The 24,261-nt window shown below is 54.3% G+C and overlaps 2 protein-coding genes across 2 annotated transcripts in view; one reads left to right on the top strand and one right to left on the bottom strand.

Annotated features, from left to right (window-relative positions):
* Positions 1 to 19,463, top strand: part of ADAMTSL2 (ADAMTS like 2) — a 49,432-nt gene extending 29,969 nt beyond the window's left edge. The window contains exons 9-18 of the mRNA XM_007954305.2: positions 2,534 to 2,882; positions 4,377 to 4,749; positions 9,183 to 9,280; positions 12,788 to 12,914; positions 13,150 to 13,363; positions 13,459 to 13,614; positions 14,039 to 14,209; positions 15,152 to 15,328; positions 18,427 to 18,571; positions 19,345 to 19,463. Of these exons, the coding sequence (XP_007952496.1) occupies positions 2,534 to 2,882; positions 4,377 to 4,749; positions 9,183 to 9,280; positions 12,788 to 12,914; positions 13,150 to 13,363; positions 13,459 to 13,614; positions 14,039 to 14,209; positions 15,152 to 15,328; positions 18,427 to 18,571; positions 19,345 to 19,463 (1,929 nt within the window). The remainder of the gene's footprint in view (positions 1 to 2,533; positions 2,883 to 4,376; positions 4,750 to 9,182; positions 9,281 to 12,787; positions 12,915 to 13,149; positions 13,364 to 13,458; positions 13,615 to 14,038; positions 14,210 to 15,151; positions 15,329 to 18,426; positions 18,572 to 19,344) is intronic.
* Positions 19,464 to 23,021: 3,558 nt separating this feature from the next.
* On the bottom strand, positions 23,022 to 23,939 carry FAM163B (family with sequence similarity 163 member B). The gene is made up of 2 exons (XM_007954304.2): positions 23,847 to 23,939; positions 23,022 to 23,423 (listed from the first exon to the last, which is right to left on the bottom strand). Exons 1-2 carry the CDS (start codon positions 23,937 to 23,939, stop codon positions 23,022 to 23,024), a joined length of 495 nt encoding a protein of 164 aa, XP_007952495.1.
* Positions 23,940 to 24,261: the final 322 nt, after the last annotated feature.

Below are 24,261 nucleotides of genomic sequence, written 5' to 3'. Positions count from 1 at the left end.
ACAGATCTTGAAACATCCTTTGTGATGATGAATGCTACGCCATTCCTCTTCAAACTGTCATTCCCGGCATAGTAGATCATATGGTTGTCTGATTCAAAATGGCCAAAAACTCATCCGTTTCAGCTCACTAATGCCTAGGATATAAATCTTTATGCATTTTAGTTCATTTTTGACAGCTTCCAATTTTCCTAGATTCATACTTCATACATTCTATGTTCCAATTATTAATGGATGTTTGCAGCTGTTTTTCCTCAAAATGAGTCATGCCACATCAGCAAATGGAGGTCCTGAAAGCTTTACTTTATCCATATCATTAAGGTTGATTCTACTGTGATGATGCAGCCCTTTCCCACTCATATTCTGAGTGCCTTTCGACTTAAGGGGCTGATCTTCCTGCACTGTACTGGACATTGTTTCAGGGCTATTCATAAAGTTGCCCAGTAATGTATCAGACAGTGTTTGTCTGCTATTTATAAGGTTTTCCCTGGCTAACTCTTTAAGAAGTGGATGGCCTCTTCCTTCTTCCTAGTCTGTCTCAGTCTGTAAGCTGCATTGAAACCTGTGTACTGTGTGCAATCCTGCTGGCATTTGAGACATCGGTGGCACAGCCTCAAGCCTCACAGCAACATGCAAACTACCACAGTATGACAAACTGACAGACAAGTTTGTCTTCCTTAGCTGTTTGAAACCTCTCCGCCCTCCCCTTACCTGGATCCCATGGCTATTGTCCCTGGCTTTTCCCCCACTTCCTGCCTCTTGGGTGTGTGGCCTGTCTCCCTACCCTTACTTGGATCCTGTGGCTCTGTCTCAGCCCGGCTCCTCCCCCACCTCCTGCTCTGGGTGCCTGGCCTGTCTGCCCACTGTTACCTGGATTCCATAGTCCCTTATAATTTTGTAGCCCCCACCCCCATCCTCAGCCAACTCTCAAACCCTCAAGGTATTGTGCCCTGTATTGCATCTTCTTCCTCTGGTATCCTATCTTGGTCTCCCATGCCCTAGAGATTAACAATTGCATCAGAACAGCCCAGCAGGTCTTAACATTCCATGAACCCTCAGGAATGGGGTCCTTGTTGCTCCTGGAGCGATCCTGCTCCAAAATCTTATTTTAGACTCTATGGCCTAAGACAGGCCTCCACTCATATCCACTGTTTTAGATTGGGATCCCTGGAAAAAGACTCAGAGATGGAGGCTGGCTTTTAGGGGTTTGTTGGGATGCTCAAGAACACCACTCATCAGGGAGAGAGGAAGGCAGGAAGGGCAGGAGAGAGGACGAACCATAAGTAGTTGCAACAGTGGCCTCAGCCTATCCCACAGGAAGCTACAGAACTGCTTGTCACTGTTGTGAGTTGTTGCCCAGCCCAGTTGACCTGGACTCATGGGTTCCTTATGTACAACAGAATAAAACATTGTCTGGTCCTGTGCTGTCTTCATGACCACTGCTCTATTTGGGCCCATTGTTGGAGCCACTGTGTCAATCCATCTCATTGAGGGTCTCCTTCTTTTTAATTGGCTCTCTACTTTACCAAGCATGATGTCCTTCTCCAGGTACTGGTCCCTTTTGATGATATGTCCAAAGTAGGCAAGGTGAAGTCTCACCATTCTCACGTCCAAGGAGCCTTCTGGCTGTACTTCCTCCATGACTGACCTAGGTTGTCTAAAGCTGAGACCAGGGGCTAGGGCTTTTTTGCACTCCCACATCGGCAGGTGGTGGTGGATAAGGGTGGTAGATGTAGTCAGCCCTGGCAGGGAAGAGTGTCATTATTTAGAATTGCTGGTATGTGGTAAAAAGCAGATCAGCTTTTGGTCCACTCTGTTACTTTTAAAAAGGAACCCTGGTAGTGCAGTGGTTAAGCACTAGGGTGCTAACCAAAAGGTTTGCAGTGTGAATCCACCAGCCGCTCCACTGAAGAAAAACCTGGCAATTTATGGGAAGAAAGATGACAGACTAACAAACCCTATGGTGCAGTTCTACTCTGTCATGTGTGATTGACATCAGTTGGAATCAACTCGATGGCAGTGGATATTTTTGTTTATTACTTTTAAAAACTCTACACACTAAAAACAAACAAACAAACAAACAAACAAAAAACTACTGCCATTGCTTCCACCTTATAGTACCCCTAGAGGACAGAGTAGGACTTCCCCCATAGAGTTTCCAAGGCTGTCAGTCTTTTTGGAAGCAGACTACCTCATCTTTCTCCTTTGGAGAAAACTGGTGGGTTCAAACTGCCTACCTTTCTGTTCGTAGCCCAATGCTTTAGCCATAGTGCTACCAGCTCCTTTCTCTACACACAGTGCTCTCCTTATTACTGGCACCCCTGCTGAACACCTCACTGCCCCTCCCTGGGTACCATCCCATCTCCCATCATGGGACGTAGGCTGCTGGGCAGTTCCCTGGGTGAGTTCAGCTGTGCCCATGGCAGTTAACACCCTGGCAGCCCCAGTCTGCTTTCCAGGCTGGGACACAGCGGAGTGTGAATGGAACAGGAGGGGGTTTTGGCACAGGGTCCCACTTTCTCTCCTTGCTCTCCAGGTGTGGAATCAGAATGGCAGGAGCCCCTCCATCACCTTTGAGTACACGCTGCTACAGCCACCACACACTCACCGCCTGCAGCCTGTCTACTACAGCTTCTCCGAGCCAGCCTCTGAGAGTGCCGAGAGCCAGGAGCTGGGCGGTGCCTCCTTGCTGGGCTTTGTGCGCCACAACGGCTCCCTGTACAGCCAGGCATCCATGGAGCGGCTGGGCCTGGACCACCGGCTGTTTGGCCCCCCAGGGCCAGGGCTCGAACTGGGCCTGGGCAAGGGCCCAGAGACCAACGAGGTGTGCGAGCAAACCGGAGGCAGGGCCTGCGAGGGGCCCCCCAGGGGCAAGGGCTTACGAGGTAACCAGGAGGGGGCGGGTCAGGGTGGGCAAAGACTGGAGCCCACAGATAGGGGCTTCCTAGGGAGGGAGTTTAGGGAGGGGGCCTCAGTCCCCTCACATCTGGAGAAGCAGTTGATAACACGTGTAGTCATTTGCAGAACTACTTTGGGCCACACATGTGTCCTTCCCACATAAATCCTTGGAGGGATATAGGTCCCATTTCACAGGTGGGGAGACTGAGGTTAGACGGCAAAGGCCATGTGCCCAAGTCTCATGATCCTCCCTGGAGGACTGATCAGGTATGTTTAGATAGTCTCACCTGAGGGAAGACTCAACCCAGGACAGTCAGACCGCATAGCCCTTGCTCACTCAGGTGAACACCTGGCCTGTACTGGGCTCAGGTATGACAGTGAACACAGTGCTGCACATGGGCATGAAGTCCAGGTGGGGAGACAGACAGACAAGATCATATGGTGTGGCCAGGAAACACAGGGAGTCAAGGGAGTGCAGGGAGGGCTCTCAGAGAGGGTGGGCTTCAGCCTGAGGACTTCCTGGGTGTGGGTGGTGAGTGATGGAGCAGAGAGATATTAAGTGGAAGGATGAGAAAGAGCAAAGATGGGTGGCGACCTAGGCCAGGATCATGGGCCTGCAGGCAGGCTCCAAGAGTGAGTGGCTGGAGACCCAGGTGGGTAAACCTAGAGCTCAGGTCCCTGAGAGAGAAACTGGGAGTTAGACTTGCTCCTGAGGCCAGGGGTCATTGGAGGGGCCAGGTGGGGGTGTGGCTGATCAGGTGTGTTTGGATCATCTTACCTAAAGGAAGACTTTGAGACCCTCGGAGTCTCTAACTAGAAGAAATGTTAGAGTATGTGTCCTATGGCTGCTGTGACCAATGACCATACCTTGAGAGGCTTCTAATAACAGAAGCTTATTCTCTCCCGGTTCTGGAGGGCAGGAGTCTGAGATCAAGGTGTGAGCAAGGCTGCACTCCCACCAGACTCTAGGGGAAGGTCCTTCTTGGTCTCTGCCAATTTTTGATGGCCTTGGCTGGTGGCTGCAACTTTCCCATCTCTGCTCCATCTTCACATGGCCATCTCCTCTTTCTTTCTGTGTCTTTTTCTTATAATGATACCAGTCACTGGATTGGGGGGCCCACCCTAAGTCCAGGATGATCTCCTCTTAGATGCTTCACTAATTACCTTTACAGAAACCGTATTTCTAAATAAGGCCATATTCTGAAGTCCCAGGTGGACATGAATTTTTTTGGACACTATTCAACCAGATTCCCCTCTACAAGGGACTGTCTAAGCTGATTTGCTTGCCTCCAGTGACAGGGTGCTCACTCCATCATCTTAACCAAATCGTGTCCTCTAATGGAACCAACAACTGCTCTGTGGAGACTCCTAGTTCAGCTTCCTGGTTTCTGACTCCACCACTCTGAGTCCCTCCCCTAGACTGTCCTTGTCCCCAGCATGGAGGAGCTCTTGAGGTTGACCCACCTGTCTCCCTCCTGTAGACCGCAACAACACAGAGACAGCTCTCTCAGGGGACAAGGACAACCAAGAAGGCGATGATCACTTCACCTCCCATGAACTCCTCTCAGCCAATGCCATCTCTGACCAGCTCCTGGGTGCAGGCTCGGATTCCAAGGAGCTCACCCTCAATGAGACCATTAACAGCATCTTTGCACAGAGCGCCCCAAGGAACGCCCCAGCTGACAGTCTCTATGTGGATTACGAGGAGAACGAGGGTGCTGGTGCTTACCTGCTCAATGGGTCCTACCTGGAGTTGAGTAGCGACAGAGTCACCAACACCTCCTCTGAGGCCCCATTTCCCAATGCCAGTGCCAGCCTCCCCAACATGACTGGGAACAGGACCCATAAGGCCAGGTAGGAGATGTTTCCCACTGCTGCCTGGGCTGAGATTCAGTCCTATGAGGTGTGGGAGGCACCTAGGCCCTGGATGGCCATGAGACCTCACCTGTAGTGGGGTCTGCTGGAAGGAGCAGGTCCCTGGAGGCAAGTGGGAGAAGGCCACTGCTTCCTTGAGCCCCACCCCTTTAGCCCTTAGATCTCAGCAGAAGGTTGTAGGCCTGGCTCTGGATGGGCCTGAGGCCAGGACCCTCTTTGAGTTGGGCCAGCTGGGAGGGGGTAGCCCTAGACCTGCCACTATTCCCACTGAAGGAAAATTCCTGGTGAAAAACCCCCTGGATGAGAGTAGCCATCAATGTCCTCCTTGCCAGTGTCCCATGCTTTCCCCTGATGCTGTGTGGACAGTGAGGCTGGTGAAATGGATGCAGACAGACCAGGCTCAGCAACAAATGGGGGATGGAGATTGGAGGGATATGGGCCTACAAACCCTTTCTTTTTTTTGAGGGAGTTCAAACAATAAACATGAATAGGTCTTGGGCTTGGCCTCAGCCAGGGGTGCAGAGAAACGTGCCCTTGTAGGCTCAGGGACAGGTAATACTGAAAGTACTATGGACTGCCAGAAGAACTAACAAATCTGTCCTAGAAGAAGTGCAGCTGGAATGCTCCTTGGAAGCAAGAATGGCCACACTTCACCTTACCTACTTTGGTCATGTTGTCCGAAGGGACCAATTCCTGGAGAAGGATATCATGCTGGGTAAAGTGGAGGATCAGTGAAAAGGGGGAAGACCCTCAGGGAGATGGATTGACACAGTGGCTGCAACAATGGGCTCAGGTATAGCAAGGATTGTGAGGCTGGATGCAGGACCGGGCAATGTTTCATTCTGTTGTATATAGGGTCACTATGAGTCAGAGCCAACTCAATGGCACCCAACAACAACAACAACTTGAGGTGATATAGTTGGGGCAACTCTTTCATGTGCCTCCAGGGGACAAAAGCAGCACAAGCACCACAGGGGCTGCTGGCCCAGGACTTGCTTTTGTGCACCCCTTTCCCTTTTCTCAAACTATTTTCTGAGCCCCTTCCCCCACAGCAGTATGCTGGGGTAATGACGCTCTGTTGGAAATCTTTTTTTTGCAAATTTAGGCAGACTAGGGGACCTGGAGTCTTCTATGGGGCCAGAACAAGGCTATCTGATGGTCAGGACTGTTCTTTGACTGGTTTATCAGGGCAGGACGGAGGCTGCTGCTTAATTTGGCTGCAGGTATGGAAAATGCAGCTGTGTGAGCCATTGGCGATGCAGTGAGCAGCGTCAGGACGCTGGAGTTCCGATCCCAGCTCTGCCACCACCTCACCGTATGACAGACACACCACTTAGCCCCTATATGGGCCTCAGTTTCTCCACCTCTAAAGTGGGGGGTTTGTCAGAAGGTGGCCTCAGGGTCGGCAGCTCGGTTCATCCATTTAGGGATTTCACTAAGCTTCCAGTTGCTTAAGCCAACACTTCAGTCTCTCCAGTTCTGGTTGCTGTAAGATCTTCCCAGCTCCCTCAGGCCTGCGAGACATTGGATTCCCAGACCTGTCTGGAGGTATAGGAATCAATAAGCTAGATTGTCAGAGCTCAGAAAACCCCCTGTTTGGCAAGGTGGTGACCCCAGCCAGCAGCCATCAAAGCAGGAGCCCAGTGGGACAAAGATGTCTGGAGAGATAAGGCTGAGTGAGGGGAGGCTACACCAGGCCAAAATAGCCACGTCTCAGCCGAGTTGTCCAAACACAGGAAATCGTCTGCTTGACAAGAAGGCGAAATCAAAGGGGCGCCCAGAAAGGAAAGGCTATTTTCATCTCCTCAGCAAAGCTTCAGACAATCAAGGGAGGGGTGGCCACCACCAGACCAGACACAGGGAAGGGCTGTCTGCAGGGCATGGCCCTTTCTGAGGCCTGGGGGCAAAGAAAAGCACTTTCTGGTTGGTTTATAAACAAATGCTGTCACCTCAGAGCCTCTCCTGAGAGGGATTGGATAGACAGCTGGCCCCAGGCGTGAGTGAGCCATGGCTGAGATCACCCAGCGGCTTCTCAGCTTCACAGCTGTCGCAAAACCGGGTCTAGCGGTTTTGACTTCCGCAGGAACTGGGACAAGGTCTCTCTTCCAGATGGAGGGAAGGCTGGTGGCTCAGCCATTTCCTGGTGTTTAGCTTCTCCTTGCTACTTCCAAGAACAGAAGTGTTAGGAGTTGCATTGTTGTGCAAATATATGCACGGTTTTCTCTGGAGCTGCATATGCTATCCTGCACCCTGCTGGTGTGAAGGGTGATGTGTGAGCAGCCTCTCCATAAATACCTTTTGTGCTTGAAATCTAGGGGGTTATTTTGAACTCTTGAGTCAGGAGTGAGTCATGCTGCCTGCTGGCATGTGCCTGTGCAATTAGATAAAGATGGTGGCCTCTCCATGGGTGAGGGTGGCTGGGTCTTTGCATTACTTTGTTCTTGGGGAGAATTTACAACTGTTGAAAGGCAGGGGGAGGAATCCAATCAGTGCAGTTGAGTGTTTTCTAAATTGAGTGTAGCTTCTGGTTCCACTTCCCCTCAGAGACCTTGCTCATGGGGAGCTGGAGGTCTGAGTGGACCTCATTGAGGCAACTCTGCAGTTTCTGTGGATTCTTCCTTCTCAGATGACAGAGTTTTGGGTCCCTTCCCTATTTTAAAGTTTTCTCTCTTTTTAAGGAGGGAGGGGAGACCGTCCCCTCCTCTTCTGAGAACTGTGAAGGGGCTGTGAAGCCTCAAGTGAGAGGATCCCAGTAGGCTCTGGGCAGACCAATTCATTGCTTCTCTGGGCATTCTTCTATCATGCCTCTCTCCTCCCTCCCTACCTGGGTGCAGGTGGGTCATTCCTTCAGGTCCCCTTTGTAGATCACTCCCTGGAGTCTCAGAGAGGGATGTGACTTGAGGGGTAGGTTCATCTGCTGGAGGTAGGTCTCCTGGGACTTTGAAGCCAACCTCAACAAAAGTAAGGACAGATCTCACATCCTTGTGAAATTCCACAAGCCTCGCCTGGATTAACAAAGATGGGGCAATCTACTTCCTAGTGATACTACCTCTAGAAACCCAAGGAGGGGTCGCTATGAGTCGGGTCCAACTTGAAGGCACAGAACAACAACAAACTCCTAGTGTCATCTACAGCAATGTCTTAAATCACTGAATCTGAATCAACTTGAAAGCCTTTTAATAATGTCTGTCCTGTGACCACCATTTAAGCCTGAATCTTCTTCCTACTTTCACTAGCCTTACAAGTGAGATAAGATCCCAAGGCAAGAAACCTATTGTTGTTGTTAGGTGCCATCAAGTTGGCTCCAACTCACAGAGACCCTATGTACAACAGAACGAAATACTGCCGGTCTTGTGCCAAGATCACACAATGCTTGCTATACCTAAGCCCATTGTTGCAGCCACTGTGTCAATCCATCTCATTGATGGCCTTCCTCTCTTCTGCTAACCCTCCAATTTACCAAAAGAAACTTACGGATTTGCCCAAATTCTAGCTCTGTGAAGGGTGTTGGCCTAAGGCCATCTTTAGCCAGCTCCATAGGACCTAGGAAAGGGAATAGGCCTGCGGGGCTCTACAGTGGTCAGGGTCTATAGTGAAAGTCAAGGCCAGATTTATCTCAGCCTTTCAGCTGGGATGCCATCCTCCTCCCCTGGCTCAAGCTGGGTTATAGGAGCCTCTGTCCCCTCCTTCTCTCTGCTGGGTCCAAAATGGGCCTGTGCCTGGTGGGTCTGACATACACACCAGTTCGCAGATGCAAGTAGGTCAACAATAGTTGGACTTGCTGCCCAAGGGCCATCCAAGAGTAACAGCTGTCCACTGGCCAGAACCCTGTCTAGTCTGTCTAGTCTCTGTGACCAGTGACAAACCTGAGCTGAGATATGGGCAGAGGTGTCCAGAGGCACTCATCTGTGGCTGAGCTGTTTCCTGTTGATCATTGGAGACAGAATGGCTAGTGTCCCATCAATCTGAATCCACTGTGGAAGGCAGGTAGAAAATTCTGGCATATTCTTAGCACATGGATGTCCAAGGACCCTTCTCAGGAGAAAGGAGGGATCCACTAGCTAACTGGGGAAGGGAATATTCATTCAGGGCGAAAGTAAGATGCTGGTAATGCCCAAATCCTTCCTCTCACAAAAGGAGGCACTGCAGCCCCAAAGTTGGTTTACTGAAATGGGGGGTGAAAACAAGTCTGTTCTACCCTGAGGTATGCCTGTTTATGAGGCCCTCATCGAATTCTTGCTATCCTGCCCAGTGGGGGCTCTGATCCTAACAGGCAGGGATTTGGCTGCGACCCCAGGCCAGGTATGTTTGTTAAACATATCTGCCTAGTCAATGAGCAGATGGCCACTGATTAAAACTCCCTTCAGGCCCTTTCCTCTCTCTCAAGCCTTCTCTGCTTGCCTTGCCTTCAGGACCAGGCCCAAGGCACGCAAGCAAGGTGTGAGTCCTGCGGACATGTACCGGTGGAAGCTGTCCTCCCATGAGCCCTGCAGTGCTACCTGCACCACAGGTACTGGTCCTGGAGTCTGAGGCAGGGTGAGGGCCAGCTACATGCTTGGAGTCCCAAACCTCTGGCAGAGAGCTTGGTTGTGATGTCCTGACACAGGGAGGCTGTGCGCTGTGACCATCGGATGGAGGGCCCTCATCCTGACAGGCACTCTGGATCAAGGTGATGTCCAGGCCTCCGAGGATTACCAGGCCCCCCAAACGCTTCCTCCTCTGTGCCTTTCATTTGCATCTTATTGGAACAAATTTCCTTTGGTGAAATGTAAGAGTTCTCAGGTGGTGGGGTTTTGCTGTTGTTTATAGCAGACACAGAGAAGATGGAGTAGACTCTGTGATCTAGAACGAAGGGATTTGGCCACATTCTAGGACCTCTTCAGTGGCACCTGGACAGACAGACACATGTAGCTTGAAGTGTTTCTCTGGGATCTGGACCTAGGTCTGTCTGCCTGCATGGCCAGCCCCCACCACAGGAGCCCTTGGCCAAGTAACCAGGCCTGGGGCTATGAGTCTGCCACCCAATCAAGCCCCAGCCCTTGAGTGGTGCTGCAGGTGGGCACTGGTTATAGGGAGCCCCCAGGTGCCAGCTCTGAGATCTGGCCCTATTGGAACCAGAGACTTTCTTTTTGATTGAGTTGGAACAAAATGGCCACGCGCAAGGTGGGGGGGGGCGCATTGCCCTCAAAGGTATCATGCTCCTGCCCCCACCCCCACCCCAACTGGCCAGTGAAGAAAGCAACACAAGCCCAGCACCAAGTAGATGCCATGCACGGGCACCGGTTTGTGGCCTCACTGCAGCCCAACTGGCATCTGGGAAGTCGGCTGAGGGTGTGGCTCAGGGAGCCACATTCCAGAGCCCTGAACAGACTGTGGGCCTCAGACCCTACACTCTGCTCACACTGTCCAGGTCACCTCCTGTTACAGGAGCCCTGAAGCAGGCTTGGGATACAGGATACACAAGAGGGGGAAGGGAAGCCTGGCAGGGTGTGTGGTCTAGCACACATGGGGGCACCCTGTCAGATCCATCACACCCTGTGACCTTGGCCATTCGCCAGTCTCTCCAAGCCTCTATGTCCCACATGTAGAAAGGGTATGCACTTCTCTCACAGGTGGCTATGGGGAACAACATGGAACTCGAGGCAGCTATCAGGGCAGGTGCTTGTCAGTGGTGGTGGGGGGGTGGAAGTTAGAGGGAGGCCTGAGATCTTGCCTGGAGCAGTGGGGACATATGAGGCTATCTCTGATGGGCTACCTTGGAGGACCACTGAGGTTGCTGAGGTTGAAAGGGGCCACTTTGCAGAGCTGCCCCAGCTCAGTATGGACCTTGGGTCGGGAGCCCCTCCACATATCCCCGCCCAGGATGCTGACGACTCCTGGCCCAGGTGCACCAGCTTTGTCCCAGAGTGCTGGGGCATTCCCTGTGCCTCCCACATATGCTGCTGGGGAGGTGACAGTGCCAAGACAGCTCCAGACAAGGCAGGCCTGGTGCCAGGCCTGGGTGAAGACATCCCCAGGGAGGACACAAGCCCACATCTTAACACAAGAGGAGCAGCTGTGTCTGAGTGTGAGGCCCACAGTGTGAAGTAGGACAGAGAAAAGAAGGAAATAAAAAGAGCTCTGGTTCTGAGGAAAGGAAGCTATCTCCTTTTGAGGAAGCTGTCCAGGGGTGGGAGTAAGCTCCCCATCATTGAAGGAGGTATCAAGCAGGTTCAGAATGGTGCCTGGCAGAAGTGCTGGAACCAGGGTTCACACTTTGGATGCATGATTAAACTGGTTGACTACCTGACAGACGGACACCCTCTAAGTGGGTGCCCTTGATGGCTACAGGACACTGAGGCTGGGGGTGGGGTGCATGATGGCTTATAAACCTTACATGGCATGTGATGTCTTACAAGTACCCAACAGCGTGCAACAGGACACATTGGTGCTCCATCCCAGCTGGGGCCCCAAGTCCCTATGCCAAGAGCTATTAGATCAACATGGGGAAACCCTCTCTGGGGACTGTCTAGTCACAGAAGGGCATTGTTTTTTTTTTCTCTGAGAGACTCTCCTGGACCAATAGAAATGCAGGACAGTTCTTTTGGACACTTGGTTCTCAAGCAGTAGTTTGCTACCCATTTCTTGAACCCAAGAGGCACTGTGGGTGAGGGATCTGGAGCCTCAGCCATGCGGTAGCTGAGCAGCCCCAGCCCAGCTGACCCATATCTGGGGTTCCCTGATTACTCATGTTCAAAGAAAGGGCTCTGTGGCTAAAAGTGTCTGTGGCACAGTGGTTAAGCACTCAACTGCTAATCAGAAGGTCAGTGGTTCAAACTCACCAGGTGCTGTAAAGATTTTAGCCTAGAAAATCCTGTGGGGCAGTTCTACTTTGTCCTATAGGGTTGCTATGAGTTTGAATTGACTTGACAGCAACGGGTTGGGTTATTTTTTTTTTTTTTTGGTTGTCGAGACTGGTGGGGTGAAGAGGGGTGCAGATGGCTGGCAATTCCAACAGCATCTCTGGGAGGCGGGCACTGGTGTTCTCTTTTTGAGGAAGAGCAAGCTGAGGCCTGTGGAGTCTGGCAATGTGTCCCTGGCACACCACCAGGAGAGACAGAGCTGGGGCTTGAATTCCAGCCCATCTTGATGGAGACCTGCCCATATCCACTCTAGATGAAGAATGTCCCCTTGGGCCCCAGGCTGGTGTCCCTGAGTCCTGGAATATTCTGAGCAGACCTGCCAGGAGAAGCTAAAGGTTATACCTATGAGCTCTGTCAGGGGAGGGGGCCCAATTGCAATTTGGCTCCATTCTATGGAAAAAAACACCCCCATACTGGCTACTTCCAGGGTTGCTTCGTTCCTTGGAGGGCTGGCTCCTGCAGAGGCAAAGGATGGCTGGCTTTCAGACAGGCGCTGCTGGGAAGGAAAGTGAGGCGGCTGGGGCTTTCCATTGATGGGGAAAAATCGATCCTCCTGGGGACTGGCACCCCTACAGGGGCATGTTCATTGTCTCAAACATCCCAGGGGGCTGAGGCATGCTCCGCCTCTCTCTAACAGACATGAGCACACACCAGCACACCTGCACGCACCCTCTTCCATTCTCACTAACTTTGCAAGAGGTTTGTACAGGGTTTGTGGGGTCTGGGTCCCTACTGACTCCCTCACCCCCAGCAGGGCCAGCCCCATAATAGATTCTGGATAAGCAGGTGCTGAATGAAGATCACTGCCCCCTGCGTGTATTTGCCTCTGCATCGGCCAATCTGAGTTCATTCAAAGTTTAGGTCACATGACCAATGAACCCAGCCTGGCCTGGGTGAGGTATGGGTGGGATGTAAAGAGAGGTGGTCAGACCCTGAGATGTGAGCAGGGAGGAAGTTCAGACCCACAGAGATGTCCACACTGGACTCTCCCAGTGGTCCATACCCTGGTTACTGTCCTATACCCCCTGCCCCCATACCAAGGCCACATAGCTTCTGCTGGCCCCCCAAAGCTCTTGCTGCTTGCTAACCATATGGCCCCTTCCCTCTGAACCCAGGGGTAATGTCGACATATGCCATGTGTGTCCGCTATGATGGCATTGAGGTGGATGACAACTACTGCGATGCCCTGACACGCCCAGAGCCGGTCCATGAGTTCTGCGCAGGCAGGGAGTGCCAGCCCAGGTAGCACTGACCCTGCCCAGAGTGTCGGGGGCGGGGTCTGCTTCACCTCTGCTGGAAGGGGCCATAGGAGGCAGCATCCAGCTCCTTCAACAGGCTGCTCTGTTGGGGGTGAGGGGTCACCCTGTAAAGCCCTCTCCTGCCACCTAGCTGAGCCAGGTGGGCCGGGAGGGCATCCCTAGGGTGGCAAGGCCATGGTCTGGGTCCAGCTTGCTGAGGCCCTGCCCCTGCCCAACAGGTGGGAGACCAGCAGCTGGAGTGAGTGCTCACGCACCTGTGGTGAGGGCTTTCAGTTCCGCATAGTGCGCTGCTGGAAGATGCTATCGCCGGGCTTCGACAGCTCCGTGTACAGTGACCTGTGTGAGGCGGCCGAGGCCGTGCGGCCCGAGGAGCGCAAGACATGTCGGAACCCGGCCTGCGGGCCGCAATGGGAGATGTCTGAGTGGTCCGAGGTGAGCTGCACCCAGCCTGGACTCGAGCACCCTGGTGCGTGGCCAGCTACGTGCACAGGGGCAGTGATGACCTTGGCCTCCCGTTGCTCCCACAGTGTCCAGCCAAGTGTGGGGAGCGGAGCGTGGTGACCAGAGACATCCGCTGCTCAGAGGAAGAGAGACTGTGTGACCCCAGCACGCGGCCGGTTGGAGAGAAGAACTGCACAGGCCCACCCTGTGATCGCCAGTGGACTGTCTCTGACTGGGGGCCGGTGAGGACTGGGCTGTTTTGAGTGATGACTGTCTTGCTGCACCTTAGTCTCCCTTCAGAGAGTCTCCTGTATCTGGCCTCTCTCCTCATTATGTGATGAGACATCAGAGCCTGGAGGCTAGCACAAGTGGCCACCATGGTGACCTCATGCCATAACCCCTCTGCCTTTGCCCTGCAGCTCTGTTGTCTGGAAGAGATACTGAGATGCTTAGGGGGTTGCCCCTGGGTGGTGAGTTCATGAGTGAGCTCTTTAGGCCCGTTTATCTCTGTGTATGTTTTTTCATCAGCATGTATTATTTCTGTAATTAGAACAGAAAATGTTATTTAAAATGTGGTTACCATGGCAACTGCTTCCTACGCACTGGGGAAGCCATTCTTCTCCCTTAGGAATGATGTTCCAGCCCCGTGCCTCTATCTCCCTGCAGTGCAGTGGGAGCTGCGGCCAGGGGCGCATGATCCGACATGTGTACTGCAAGACTAGCGATGGGCGGGTGGTGCCTGAGTCCCAGTGCCAGATGGAGACCAAGCCCTTGGCCATCCACCCCTGTGGGGATAAGAACTGCCCTGCCCACTGGCTGGCCCAGGACTGGGAGCGGGTGAGTGTCCTGGCCTTCCCTGCCCAGGAGACCATGGGCTGGAGAGAGAATTTCCAAACCCAAACCAAATTCACTGCCATCAAGTTGATTCAGACTCATAGCAACCCCCATTTTATTTCTGAGGCAGTGAATCTTTATAGAAGGGGATTGCCTGGTCTTCCTTCCAAGGAGTGGCTGGTGGGTTTGAACTACCAGCCTTCTGGTTAGTAGTCAAACGCCTTAGGTACCATGCCACCAGAGCTCCTTGGAGAAAGAATTTGGCTGAAAGCAAATTGGCCAAAATGACAGTTGGTCAGAAGGATGAATTAATTGTGAGTTATGAGGGCACAATTCACTAAAAATTGATTTGAAGTAGAAAAAGCTGAAAAAGAAGAGGAATACCCATTGAACCTCCCAGTCTAAAAATCAGCACGTGCTCAATGGTATGTGTGGAATAGACATTGTCCTTATCTCAGGCTCCCAACTTCCCTAAAGATGGGCCACCAAGGACAGGCCAATTGGGTTGTGTTTGCTTTGGGCCCACTGTTAGCTGTCACAACCAATTTGCCTTCCCCGCCACCCCATCATCACCAACCTGACATTTCAGTCACTTTGCTCCCCACCAGGTTGCCTTGAGCCATTTTGTGCAGGCTGATCTTAGTTCCCTAGGCCAAGTTGGGCTAAACTGTTGGTGGTAAAATTGCTTTTGGCCAAATCATGATTGGCCAAATTGTTATTAACCATTTTGCCTCAAAACAGATAATTTCCTGCTAAATTGCTTTTGACCAAATCCGTTTTGGCTACATCAATGGTTTGGGCGAAATGGTTATGGACCCAAGCACTTGCAGCCAATTTGCCATTCATCTAAGCATTTGGTCCTTGATCACTATTGACCAAGCCAGATGGGGGCTGGGGCCTGGCCTTGTGGCCTCTGGTGTTAACTGCCCCTCCCCTTTACCTCAGTGCAACACCACCTGTGGGCGGGGAGTGAAGAAGCGGCTGGTGCTGTGTATGGAGCTGGCCAATGGGAAGCCGCAGACACGCAGCGGCCCTGAGTGCGGGTTGGCCAAGAAGCCTCCTGAGGAGAGCACGTGCTTTGAGAGACCCTGCTTCAAGTGGTATACCAGCCCCTGGTCAGAGGTGAGCACCACGGCCCTTGGGGTTGCTGAGACCAAGCTGTGTTCTGATCCCACCACCAGACCTCCTCTCTTTGAGGGCCCATCAGCCTTTGCCAGGGTTTCCCCAACTCAATCAAATCGGCCCAGCTCCCAAGGGCAGCACAGAGCTGCCACCTCCAGGAAGCCTCCTCTGATCTCACCTCTAGGAGGTCTGTAGTGCTCTCCTGGGCCTTGCCTTTAGCCTTTCAGGCATGTGTGCATCCAGGATGTGCCATGAGACAGATCCCAGGCTAGATGCTGTGGGTGTGTTGGGAGTAGTCAGACATGGCCCTGATCTCCAAGAGCCACTGTGCAGGCAGGGCCACTGGGATCAAGACACAATGTGTTTGCTGGAAGTGTGCACTGGGTTGAGACCTTGCAGGACAGAGGGTAGCTGGAAAGGCTGAAACTCTACTGACAAAGGCCTGACCCCAAAGATGACTCATCCTCCAGCCTCAGAATGTTGGGTGAGATGAGCGGGGGTCTCGTCACCCTGTACAGATGGGTCCAGAGGCCAGAGGGTCTCCTTTCCCCTTCCAGCAGCACCAGGAGGAGGGGCCTTTTCTCCCCATTTCACAGAGGAAAGATGGATCTTGTTGAGATACCTGGCCTGATTGTGGTCCCATGGTGGGAGTAACAGAGGTTAGAACTCAAGTCCACTGTTCCCAAGTCAGATCCCAGTGGGTGAGGAATTTGCAAAATGAGAGGAGGCCCCAAACCAGGCCCATCCCCATGATTCCAGGACAAGGACTCAAGGTGGGGCCTGAAGAGAGGGGGGGGGAGCCCCCAGTTCACAGATGAGGGCCAGGGAGAGGAACTCTATCCCATCCAGTTCTCTGGCTGAGCAAGATAGGCCAATTAACCTTCTGCTATTTTTCCCTCTGCCTCTCCTCCTTCCTGAAGAGGCCTCCTCTGGGGGTTCTGGGCTCCTTAGGACTTGTAAGCATCCCCAACTGTTTTCCTCCAGAATGGAGGCAGTCATGTCTAGACTCAAGTTTTTACTAATTCACATCAAACACTACAACTTTCTCCTCCGTAGCTCCTTAGCAGCAGTGTCATCCATGGGGTTCTGTCCCTCACTGCACACCCAGTGCTGATGCCATAAGCTTTCAGGAGGGGATGGGTGGGGAGGCCCAAGTGGACTTTGTGAAGCCTTTGTGGGTAAGGGAGAACAGGGGTTCCTGGTGCCTGCACTGTGTGTCCTGACTGTGTGACCACATCTCTAGCTTCCTCATTGGTCAACTCCAAATTCTGAGGTCACAAGACAGGGCTGGCACATCTGACTGGTGCCCAGGAGATTCAACTGTGATGTTCTTCAATGGGGCCTTGGACACTGACGCCCAGGCCTTGAAGGTCTTGACCCTATGGTGGGTGGTTGCTCAAACTCCAAATGCAAGAGTTCTAGGTGGAGGTTCTGAATCTCTGAGGTTGTGCTGCTCTGGGGATGCCCCTCTCACAGCGTAGTGGCCCAGGGCCTCTGCCCTCAAGTTCACACCCTTAGTGGAGAGAGATTTAGGTGACCTTCCCTGAATGGATGCTCTTCTCTCCTCCATTGCCACAAACGTCTATTCTAGTTAGAGCACTCACTGCTTTATTCATTCCATGGGGATCCACAGAAGGAGTTCCTGGTGAGAGGAGAGGGGTTGGGCTGACATCTCCCCACAGGGGGTGCTGTCTAAACTTGGGCCTGAAGGACAGTAGGAACCTACCAGTGACCTGGGAGAGTCCTGTGGCTCTAGAGTGAAATTTCCCTCCTGGAACGGTGACAGGCTAGGAGAGGAGGGTGGAGGGGATGCCGTTAGGCCTGGCTGGGCTGGAGGGTCTGAGGTGCCAGGGTGAAACCTGTAGCAGTGCTGGCTCTAGAAGATGTGAGGAGCAGCTATGGGGAGCTGGGACCTCCTAGGTGCAGGTACTGTGGGGTGCCTACCTTTGAAAGGTAGCTGAGAGGAGGGGGAGAGCCCATGTCAGGAGGCCTGGGGGGTTGCTTCTCCTCGTGAGTGCTCCTTCCTTCCCCAGACCTGGGGGACAGGGGCCAGGCGCCAGGGCTGGCCTCCAGGGGCCTGTCCAGAGGCTCCTTGTCCAGAGGCTCCTGTGGTGCCTGCCAAGGGCTGATTGTCCTCTGGCCTCTCGCCACCTCTAGATCCGGCTGGCCGGTAGCTCAGAATGGGCAGGGGGGGTGGCAACCCTCCTGCCAAGTCGTAATCAGTTTTCCTTCTGCCTTTGCAACTAGAACTCGAGGGTGGACCTGGGTGGTGCCTCTCACCCCACCCACCTCAGGGAGCTGAGGCTTAGGTCCCAGCTACACTGGGTGATGTGGAGACACTGAGGGTGATGTGGGGTCACCATTTGGGGAAGCACGAGGCAGCCACCGCCTGCAGATCTTGGCAGGAGGATGGTGGGGTAATCGGGGTCAGCAGATGTCTCTGGTGTTCTGGGCAGCTCCATGGGGTTTTCCAAGGGGAACATCTGGATAGGCTGGGGGTGGGTTTGCTACAGAAGATGTGTTTAATTGGCCCAGAACAAACATGGTTTTTTGCTGGAGTTGGAACCCAGCACTGTCTTCTGTCTCCTGCCCCCGGGGCCCCTGAGCCCACTGCATCACAGACCCCTGGAAACAGGGGACTTCGGGACAATGAATCCACAGATGGGGAAATTGTGGCAGTGGAAACAGCACTCAGGCCTGACCTCCAGCCAGTGCCCTTTCCCTTCTTCACAGCTCCGCTTTGAGCTTCGGGTTTCCTGGTTTCCAACAAGCTTTCCCAGGCCCCCTGTCAGCTGAAACTCAGCTCCCGGAAGGTGGGTGGTCATAGTGGCAGGGTGAGACCTCATTCAGCTGTGAGCATTTAGGACAAGAGCCCTGCCCCTTTGGCTGAGCTGTGCCCCTTCAGCCTGGAGCCTGCCCCGCTGTCTCCCTGCAGTGCTCCAAGACCTGCAGAGTGGATGGGGTGGCAGGATAGGCATCCAGGTGGAAAGCCCCACACCTCCATCTCCTGGATAAACAACCCCCTCAGCGGAACCCTGCCCCTTAGCTGAGGCAAGCCCCGCCCCTCAGCCAAGGCCTGCCCCGCTGTCTCCCCTCAGTGCACCAAGACCTGTGGGGTGGGTGTGAGAATGCGTGACGTCAAGTGCTACCAGGGCACCGACATCGTTCGAGGCTGTGACCCGCTGGTGAAGCCCGTAGGCAAGCAGACCTGTGACCTGCAGCAGTGCCCCACAGAGCCTCCTGGTAAGTGGGGGCTGGGTGGGCCTGGAGGCTTCCCAGATGGGTGCTGCCATAATCAGAGTCTGAAGGATGTGCAGGTGGCAATGGTGACCCGGGAGCATCCCAGTGGCTAGTGTTCCTGTGTGCTCTGGGAGTCTGGCTGGGAGTGGAAGGTGGAAGGAGAGCAGTGAGGCTGAAACTGAAGGTCTGGGGAAGCTGGGGTTGGACCTACTCTTTAGAAAGAGCATCTCAATTCACGAGGTGGAGGACAGGGATCCAGGGTGGCTCAGCCCCAGCTGCTGGTGGTGGGCACATGGGAGGGAGGGGCTGATACGGGGGCTCTAGCTCCAGCATCTGACAGAGGGGCAGGGGGCCAGCCTCTGAGATGGGCGCTAGGGCAGGGGCAGTGAAGGGTTCTTTTGTGGATGTAATAAGTGGGAGGACCCATGTGGGGTCCTGGGGATATGAGATCAAAGCCTCCCCCAAATATTGCCCATGGGTCATCCTCTTCCCATGACACAGACCAACCACTTGGCAGGACCCTGGCAATGAATATAGGGCAGGGAAGAGGGCCTTGGAAGGGGCATCCGTTTTGCAGAAGAGTAGAGAGCAGAAGTGGGGGTGGGTGTGATGGGGCAGGAAACAAGGTGCAGAGCCCACCTGTCTACAGGTGCTCAGCTAGCCTGGCTGCCTTTGCATGTTTGAGGGAAGAGTTGCAAGGTGGGAGGGGGCTCTGTGGAGCAGTCACCCCTGGCCAACTCCTGATGCCCATGCCCTCCACTGTGCCCCCTCCCCAGATGACAGCTGCCAGGACCAGCCAGGTACCAACTGTGTGCTGGCCATCAAGGTGAACCTGTGCAGCCACTGGTACTACAGCAAGGCCTGCTGCCGCTCCTGCAGGCCTGCCCACTCGTAGGCTTGCGCCACTGCCCTGCTGGGCCCTCCCAGAACCTCCCGAGGGTGCCGGGGCTGCACAGACATGACGCTGAGCCTCGACAACAAGAAGGGCCTTTCCCTTGGTCCAGGAGGGAATGCCCTGGGTGCCAGCAGGCCCCTCTCTGGGGGCACAGAGCTGCGCCCAACTAGGGGAAGTTGTACATAGAGGTGTGAGGACTATGTGTTCGAGGTCCCAACCCTCCCAGCCAGGGTGCTGCCTGAGCACTCATCCCACCCAGAGATCCCAGGGCCCCAAGTCACAGGTGGAGGTGACTGCCACCTCACCCCACCCCTCCACAGTCCCCTCCCCTGTCTAGGAACTGTCCCCTCTTCCTGGAGGGCCCTGGAGTGAGGAGAGGGGAAGGGGATCCAAAGATGCTGCCACAGCACCTAATCCAGTTTAGGTGGACCTTCTGGAGTTTTCTTTCACTACCAAGCCTCCTCCATCCTCGTCCCTACAGGAAGCACTCTGTGCACAGGAGACTGCCATTCTTTATGTCACACAGAGCGGCCTCTCTCATACCTGGTTAGGAAGGAGCAGTGATTGCCCTTGCCACTGTCCACCACTACTCATCTGTGTATGTTAATAAAGTGTTCGTATTTATGGCTCTGGCGTCTGGCCTGGTGCTTCTGACAGGAGGGTGGCAGCGGCCACAGGGGATGGAGACCCAGGCCCACCAGGTGGGGAGACACATTTGTTGAGGCCTGGAGGGCAGGACCTGGGGGTGGTCTGCCTTGGGGATGACAGTCTCAGGGAGTAGTCATAGAAATGCAGCCAAGAGGAGAGGTGTTTGGGAGGGGAGTGGGGTGTAAGGGCACTGGAGTCAGAGCTGGGCCGAAACCTGGAGCCCATTATCAGCTGGTGGGAGACCTGGGGGGCCTTGGGGGAGTCCAAACATGAACCTTAGACTTGTCTGAAGAACAGGACGAGGGCCCCCAAGGAGGGTGTCAAGAGGAGGGAGAGTGTGCTGCTGGCACATACTGAGTATGCCCTCAGTTTGCACTATTATCCTTTCTGGTTGGTGATCAAACTGAGGCCAGAGAGGCTCAGTTGCTTGTCCAAGGTCACCAGCCTGCCACTCACACCCTACTCCCCAGAAACCCAGAGTGTCAGTGGTGGCTCCCAGGAACGGAAGGCCACCCAGGGCATGTGAGGACAGTTCTGGCTCTGCTGGCTGCTCCCAGAGCACCCTTCTAAGTCCCAGGGGACAGACCCACTCGTGCCTGGCATTGAGCTGGACATGAACCTCCAGAAGCCATGGGGAAGGTATAGCCTGTCTGGACCTCTGCCAACTGAAGACTCTGAAGGTTGTCTTGTTGGAGAGAAACTTTATTTCTTTCTCATGTGTCTGCATATCCAAAAACCCCGAGGTGGAGTTAGTTGAGTGAGCTTAGATTCTGAAGGATGGGCATTTACTCCATTTCAAAGAGCTCTGTGTGTCTATACAGAGAGGATGGAGACCAGAAAAGGAAAGAAGAAACAGGATGGAACAGCCACAGGGAGTGCCACCTCTTGCCCGGCCCCCACCCCCACCCAGCCCACCCTCCCAGCTAATGCAACAGAAACAAACTCAATGGGAGTGGACAGAGGATTAGGTGTGGGTGAGGCTTGATGAATTCCAAGATGAATTTCGTTAGCATATCCACACCAAGGAAGCAGGAAAAAGGAAGAAGAAAGGGGAAAAAAAGAAAAAAAATCGAGAACGGCAAAAATACTAAGTCTTCACTAACTCTGCCCATGTTCAAGCATTTCCTAACTCATCAGAGGTTTGACGTGTCCCACTCAGGTTGCCTGTGGCTCAGGGATCGACACTTACCCCCAAAGCTTGTCTTTAGGCAATTGGCTTAGCTTGAGAACTCAGTCCACTTTCCCTGGTCAAAAAGGGGCTTCACATCCTGAGGCTCCACAGCAGGGCCCAGAAGAAGGGGTCCCATGCTTTGGAGAGAGAATCTTGCTGCTGGCTGGATGGGGGAGAGCTATGTCCTGGGCCAGGACCCCTGGGTTTAGGACATTTCTCTGGGGGGTACTGAGCATCAGCCCTGAGCCAAAGGAAGGCGCTGGGGAGTGGGGTCAGAATCCTCGGGGAGACCTCATCCCAGGTGGAACTTGTCTGAGAGAGGGCTCAGGTAGAGCCTTCATGTGGGAGTATAAGTCTGGCTGGTTGGGGCCTGGCAGTGGCGGGACGCGGAGGGTGCCACAGGGCTGCCTCCCTCCAGGGAGTGGTAAGAACTAGAGCTTGAAAAGCTCTCTGAGTCCAGGCCCCTGAATCTTACAGGATTGAGGGGCAAGGCCCAGGGGTGGGGCGTGACCAGTCTCAGGGTGACCTCATGGATCAGCTCTCTTGGCTCCTGGCTCTGCCCCCAACCTGGTGGCCATGTTTGGGCTGAGGACTGGGGTGCGCATTAGTGCTGACGCACTCAGGGGACTGGGGCATAGCCTCCACCTTTGCTTGGTGCCCCTTGCTTTCCCCTGCAGCCCAGGGAAACTTCATGGGAATCTGTGCATCTGGAAGGAGGCTAGCTCAAGCCTCAGCTGGGATGGATGCCTGGCCTGAAGCTGAGAGAGTGTGTGAGTGTGTATGCACATGTGTGTGCAAATGAGTATGTGAGCTGTATGAGTGCGAGCGTGTGAATGTGTGCATGAGTATGTGCATATGTGTGTGCATGTGTGACTGAGTATATGTGTGTGTGAATGCATGTGACTGTGTGGGTGCACGTGAGTGTGTGTGGCTGTGTGGGTGAATGTGTGTGACTATGTGTGGGTGCATGTGAGTGTGTGTGACTGTGTGTGTGAATGGTGTGACTGCATGTGGGTGCACGTGAGTGTGTGTGACTGTGTGTGTGAATGTGTGTGACTATGTGTGGGTGCACGTGAGTGTGTGTGACTGTGTGTGTGAATGTGTGTGACTATGTGTGGGTGCACGTGAGTGTGTGTGACTGTGTGTGACTATGTGTGGGTGCATGTGTGTGTGACTGTGTGCGTGAGTGCCTGTGAGTATGTGTGACTGAGTGTGGGTTAGAGTGAGCGTGTACATGCATGTGAGTATGTGAGAGAGAGGGAGAGGCCCCTAGCATCCAACATCAGGGTGGAGGGTGGAACACTTGCTCATGGTCACAGGGAGGTCTGTGCTGAAGGAGCTTCTGGGCTTATCATGGCTGCCTCCCTGGAAGCAGTGGGAAGCCTGAGGAGGGAGGGACACCACCAAGCTGAACAGCCAGAGAAGGTTGAGCTGCTGGGGTGCAATGGGAGTCACCTTTCTGCCGCACAACCTCAGGGTCAAGAGCCTAGAGTCCCCTGCTGTACTCGGGATGCTGCCCTTCTGCCATCTCCTGTCCCTTCATCAACCCCAGGAGCTACCCCTGCCAACGCTGGTGCTCACTGAGCCTTACCCCTGCTAGGAGCCTGGGAGCCCCTGAGCGTGGGGCCCAGAGCCCCCCATGCCTGGGCCTCCCTGAAGACAGGGAAGCCAGGAGGGCCAGCTAGGCCAGGGTGGCTCCATGGCACCTCGACGTGGCAGGCGGGCAAGCGTGTGCGCGTTTAGACGTCAGTGCTGATGCTGCGGCTTCGGGAGAAGGCCTCCCGCATGGCCGAGAGGCGGTTGGGGTTGAGGGCCTGCAGGCCTCCAAAGGTGCTGGGCTGCAGCTCCACGTCCTCCTGGCTGATGCTCTTGTAGGCCACACGCTCACCGCCGTTGCGCACACCCTCGTCCTCGGGCTCCTGCAGGAAGAAGGTGGGCGGCTCGTAATAGGAGCAGCTGCGGCAGAGGGCGCGGGCCTGTGGGGACTTGTGGCTGAAGGAGGTGGAAGCTGCTGGGTAGAGGGCCGGCCCGTTGGTCAGCACGAGGTTGCGGTTGGAGTGCAGCGGCGGCAGGTGGGAGTGCACAGCGAAGTCAGGCTCCTCCTCGTCCTCCTCCGACTCGTCCCTCTTGCAGCAGTAGTACTGCAGGCAGAGGCCGGCTGAGTGACTACCAGCCCCTTGCCTGGAAACCGTCTCCCCTCTTAGGAAGATGTGGTGGCATCAGCGGCCCTTGAGTGCCAGGGTGGAGGGCTAAACGAGGCAGCCCCTGCTCTGCGCTGGGCTGTTGACTCAGCCCCCCCTCCTTGAGCCTAAGCAGCCTCCCTCATGGGAGATACAGGGGTGGGGCAACTAGCAGACATCATGGAGCCCTCACATGGAGTTCTAGCTGTTCTCTCCACCACCCCATACCTGGGGCCGGATTGCTCCCTCTCCCATCCCAGGCCTGCCCCCATACCTCAAGCCCACTTGGTCCCCCTCAGCCCTTCCTTGCCCTGGAACTGGCTTGCCCCTTCCCTCTTCTCTGGCCTCACCCCGTGGCCTTCTTGGCCCCCTCCTCCCGGGTACCTGGAGCCGGCAGTAGCACAGCACCGCGATGATACAGAGCAGGATCACTGTCGCCAAGATGCCCCCGGTGATGACCACAGTCCCGGCTGTCATCCGCCCCCTTCTCCATCAACAGCCTGCAACACACGCCACCTCCAGCCTTACAGTCTGTGCTTCCCAGCTTCAGGGGCACTCGGCTTCATTTCCGAATACCCAGACAAACCAAGCCTAAAGAGGGACACAAAACACCCCAGGACGTGCACCTGGGAGGCAAGAGAAGCAAACAGGCCAAATTCCACTGCCAGCTGCCAGGTCTTGGCCTCAATTTCCACATCTATAAATGTTGTTGTTGTTAGGTACTGTTGAGTCGGACCCGACTCATAGCGACCCCTCCTTGGGTTTCCGAGGCAGTATCACTACGGAAGTAGATTGCACA

Source organism: Orycteropus afer, unplaced genomic scaffold (genome assembly GCF_000298275.1).
Source record: "Orycteropus afer afer isolate SDZICR_OR568_19922 unplaced genomic scaffold, OryAfe1.0 scaffold00456, whole genome shotgun sequence".
NCBI lineage: Eukaryota > Metazoa > Chordata > Mammalia > Tubulidentata > Orycteropodidae > Orycteropus > Orycteropus afer.
The sequence above is the reverse complement of the archived record's forward strand: the minus strand, read 5'-3'. Positions and strand labels throughout refer to the sequence as shown.

Coding starts and splice junctions, on each gene's coding strand:
- FAM163B (XM_007954304.2), bottom strand. CDS start 23,939: ATGACAGCCGGGACTGTGGTCATCACCGGGGGCATCTTGGCGACAGTG. Junction 23,424..23,846: donor TGTGCTACTGCCGGCTCCAG/GTACCCGGGAGG, acceptor CTCTGCCTGCAG/TACTACTGCTGCAAGAGGGA.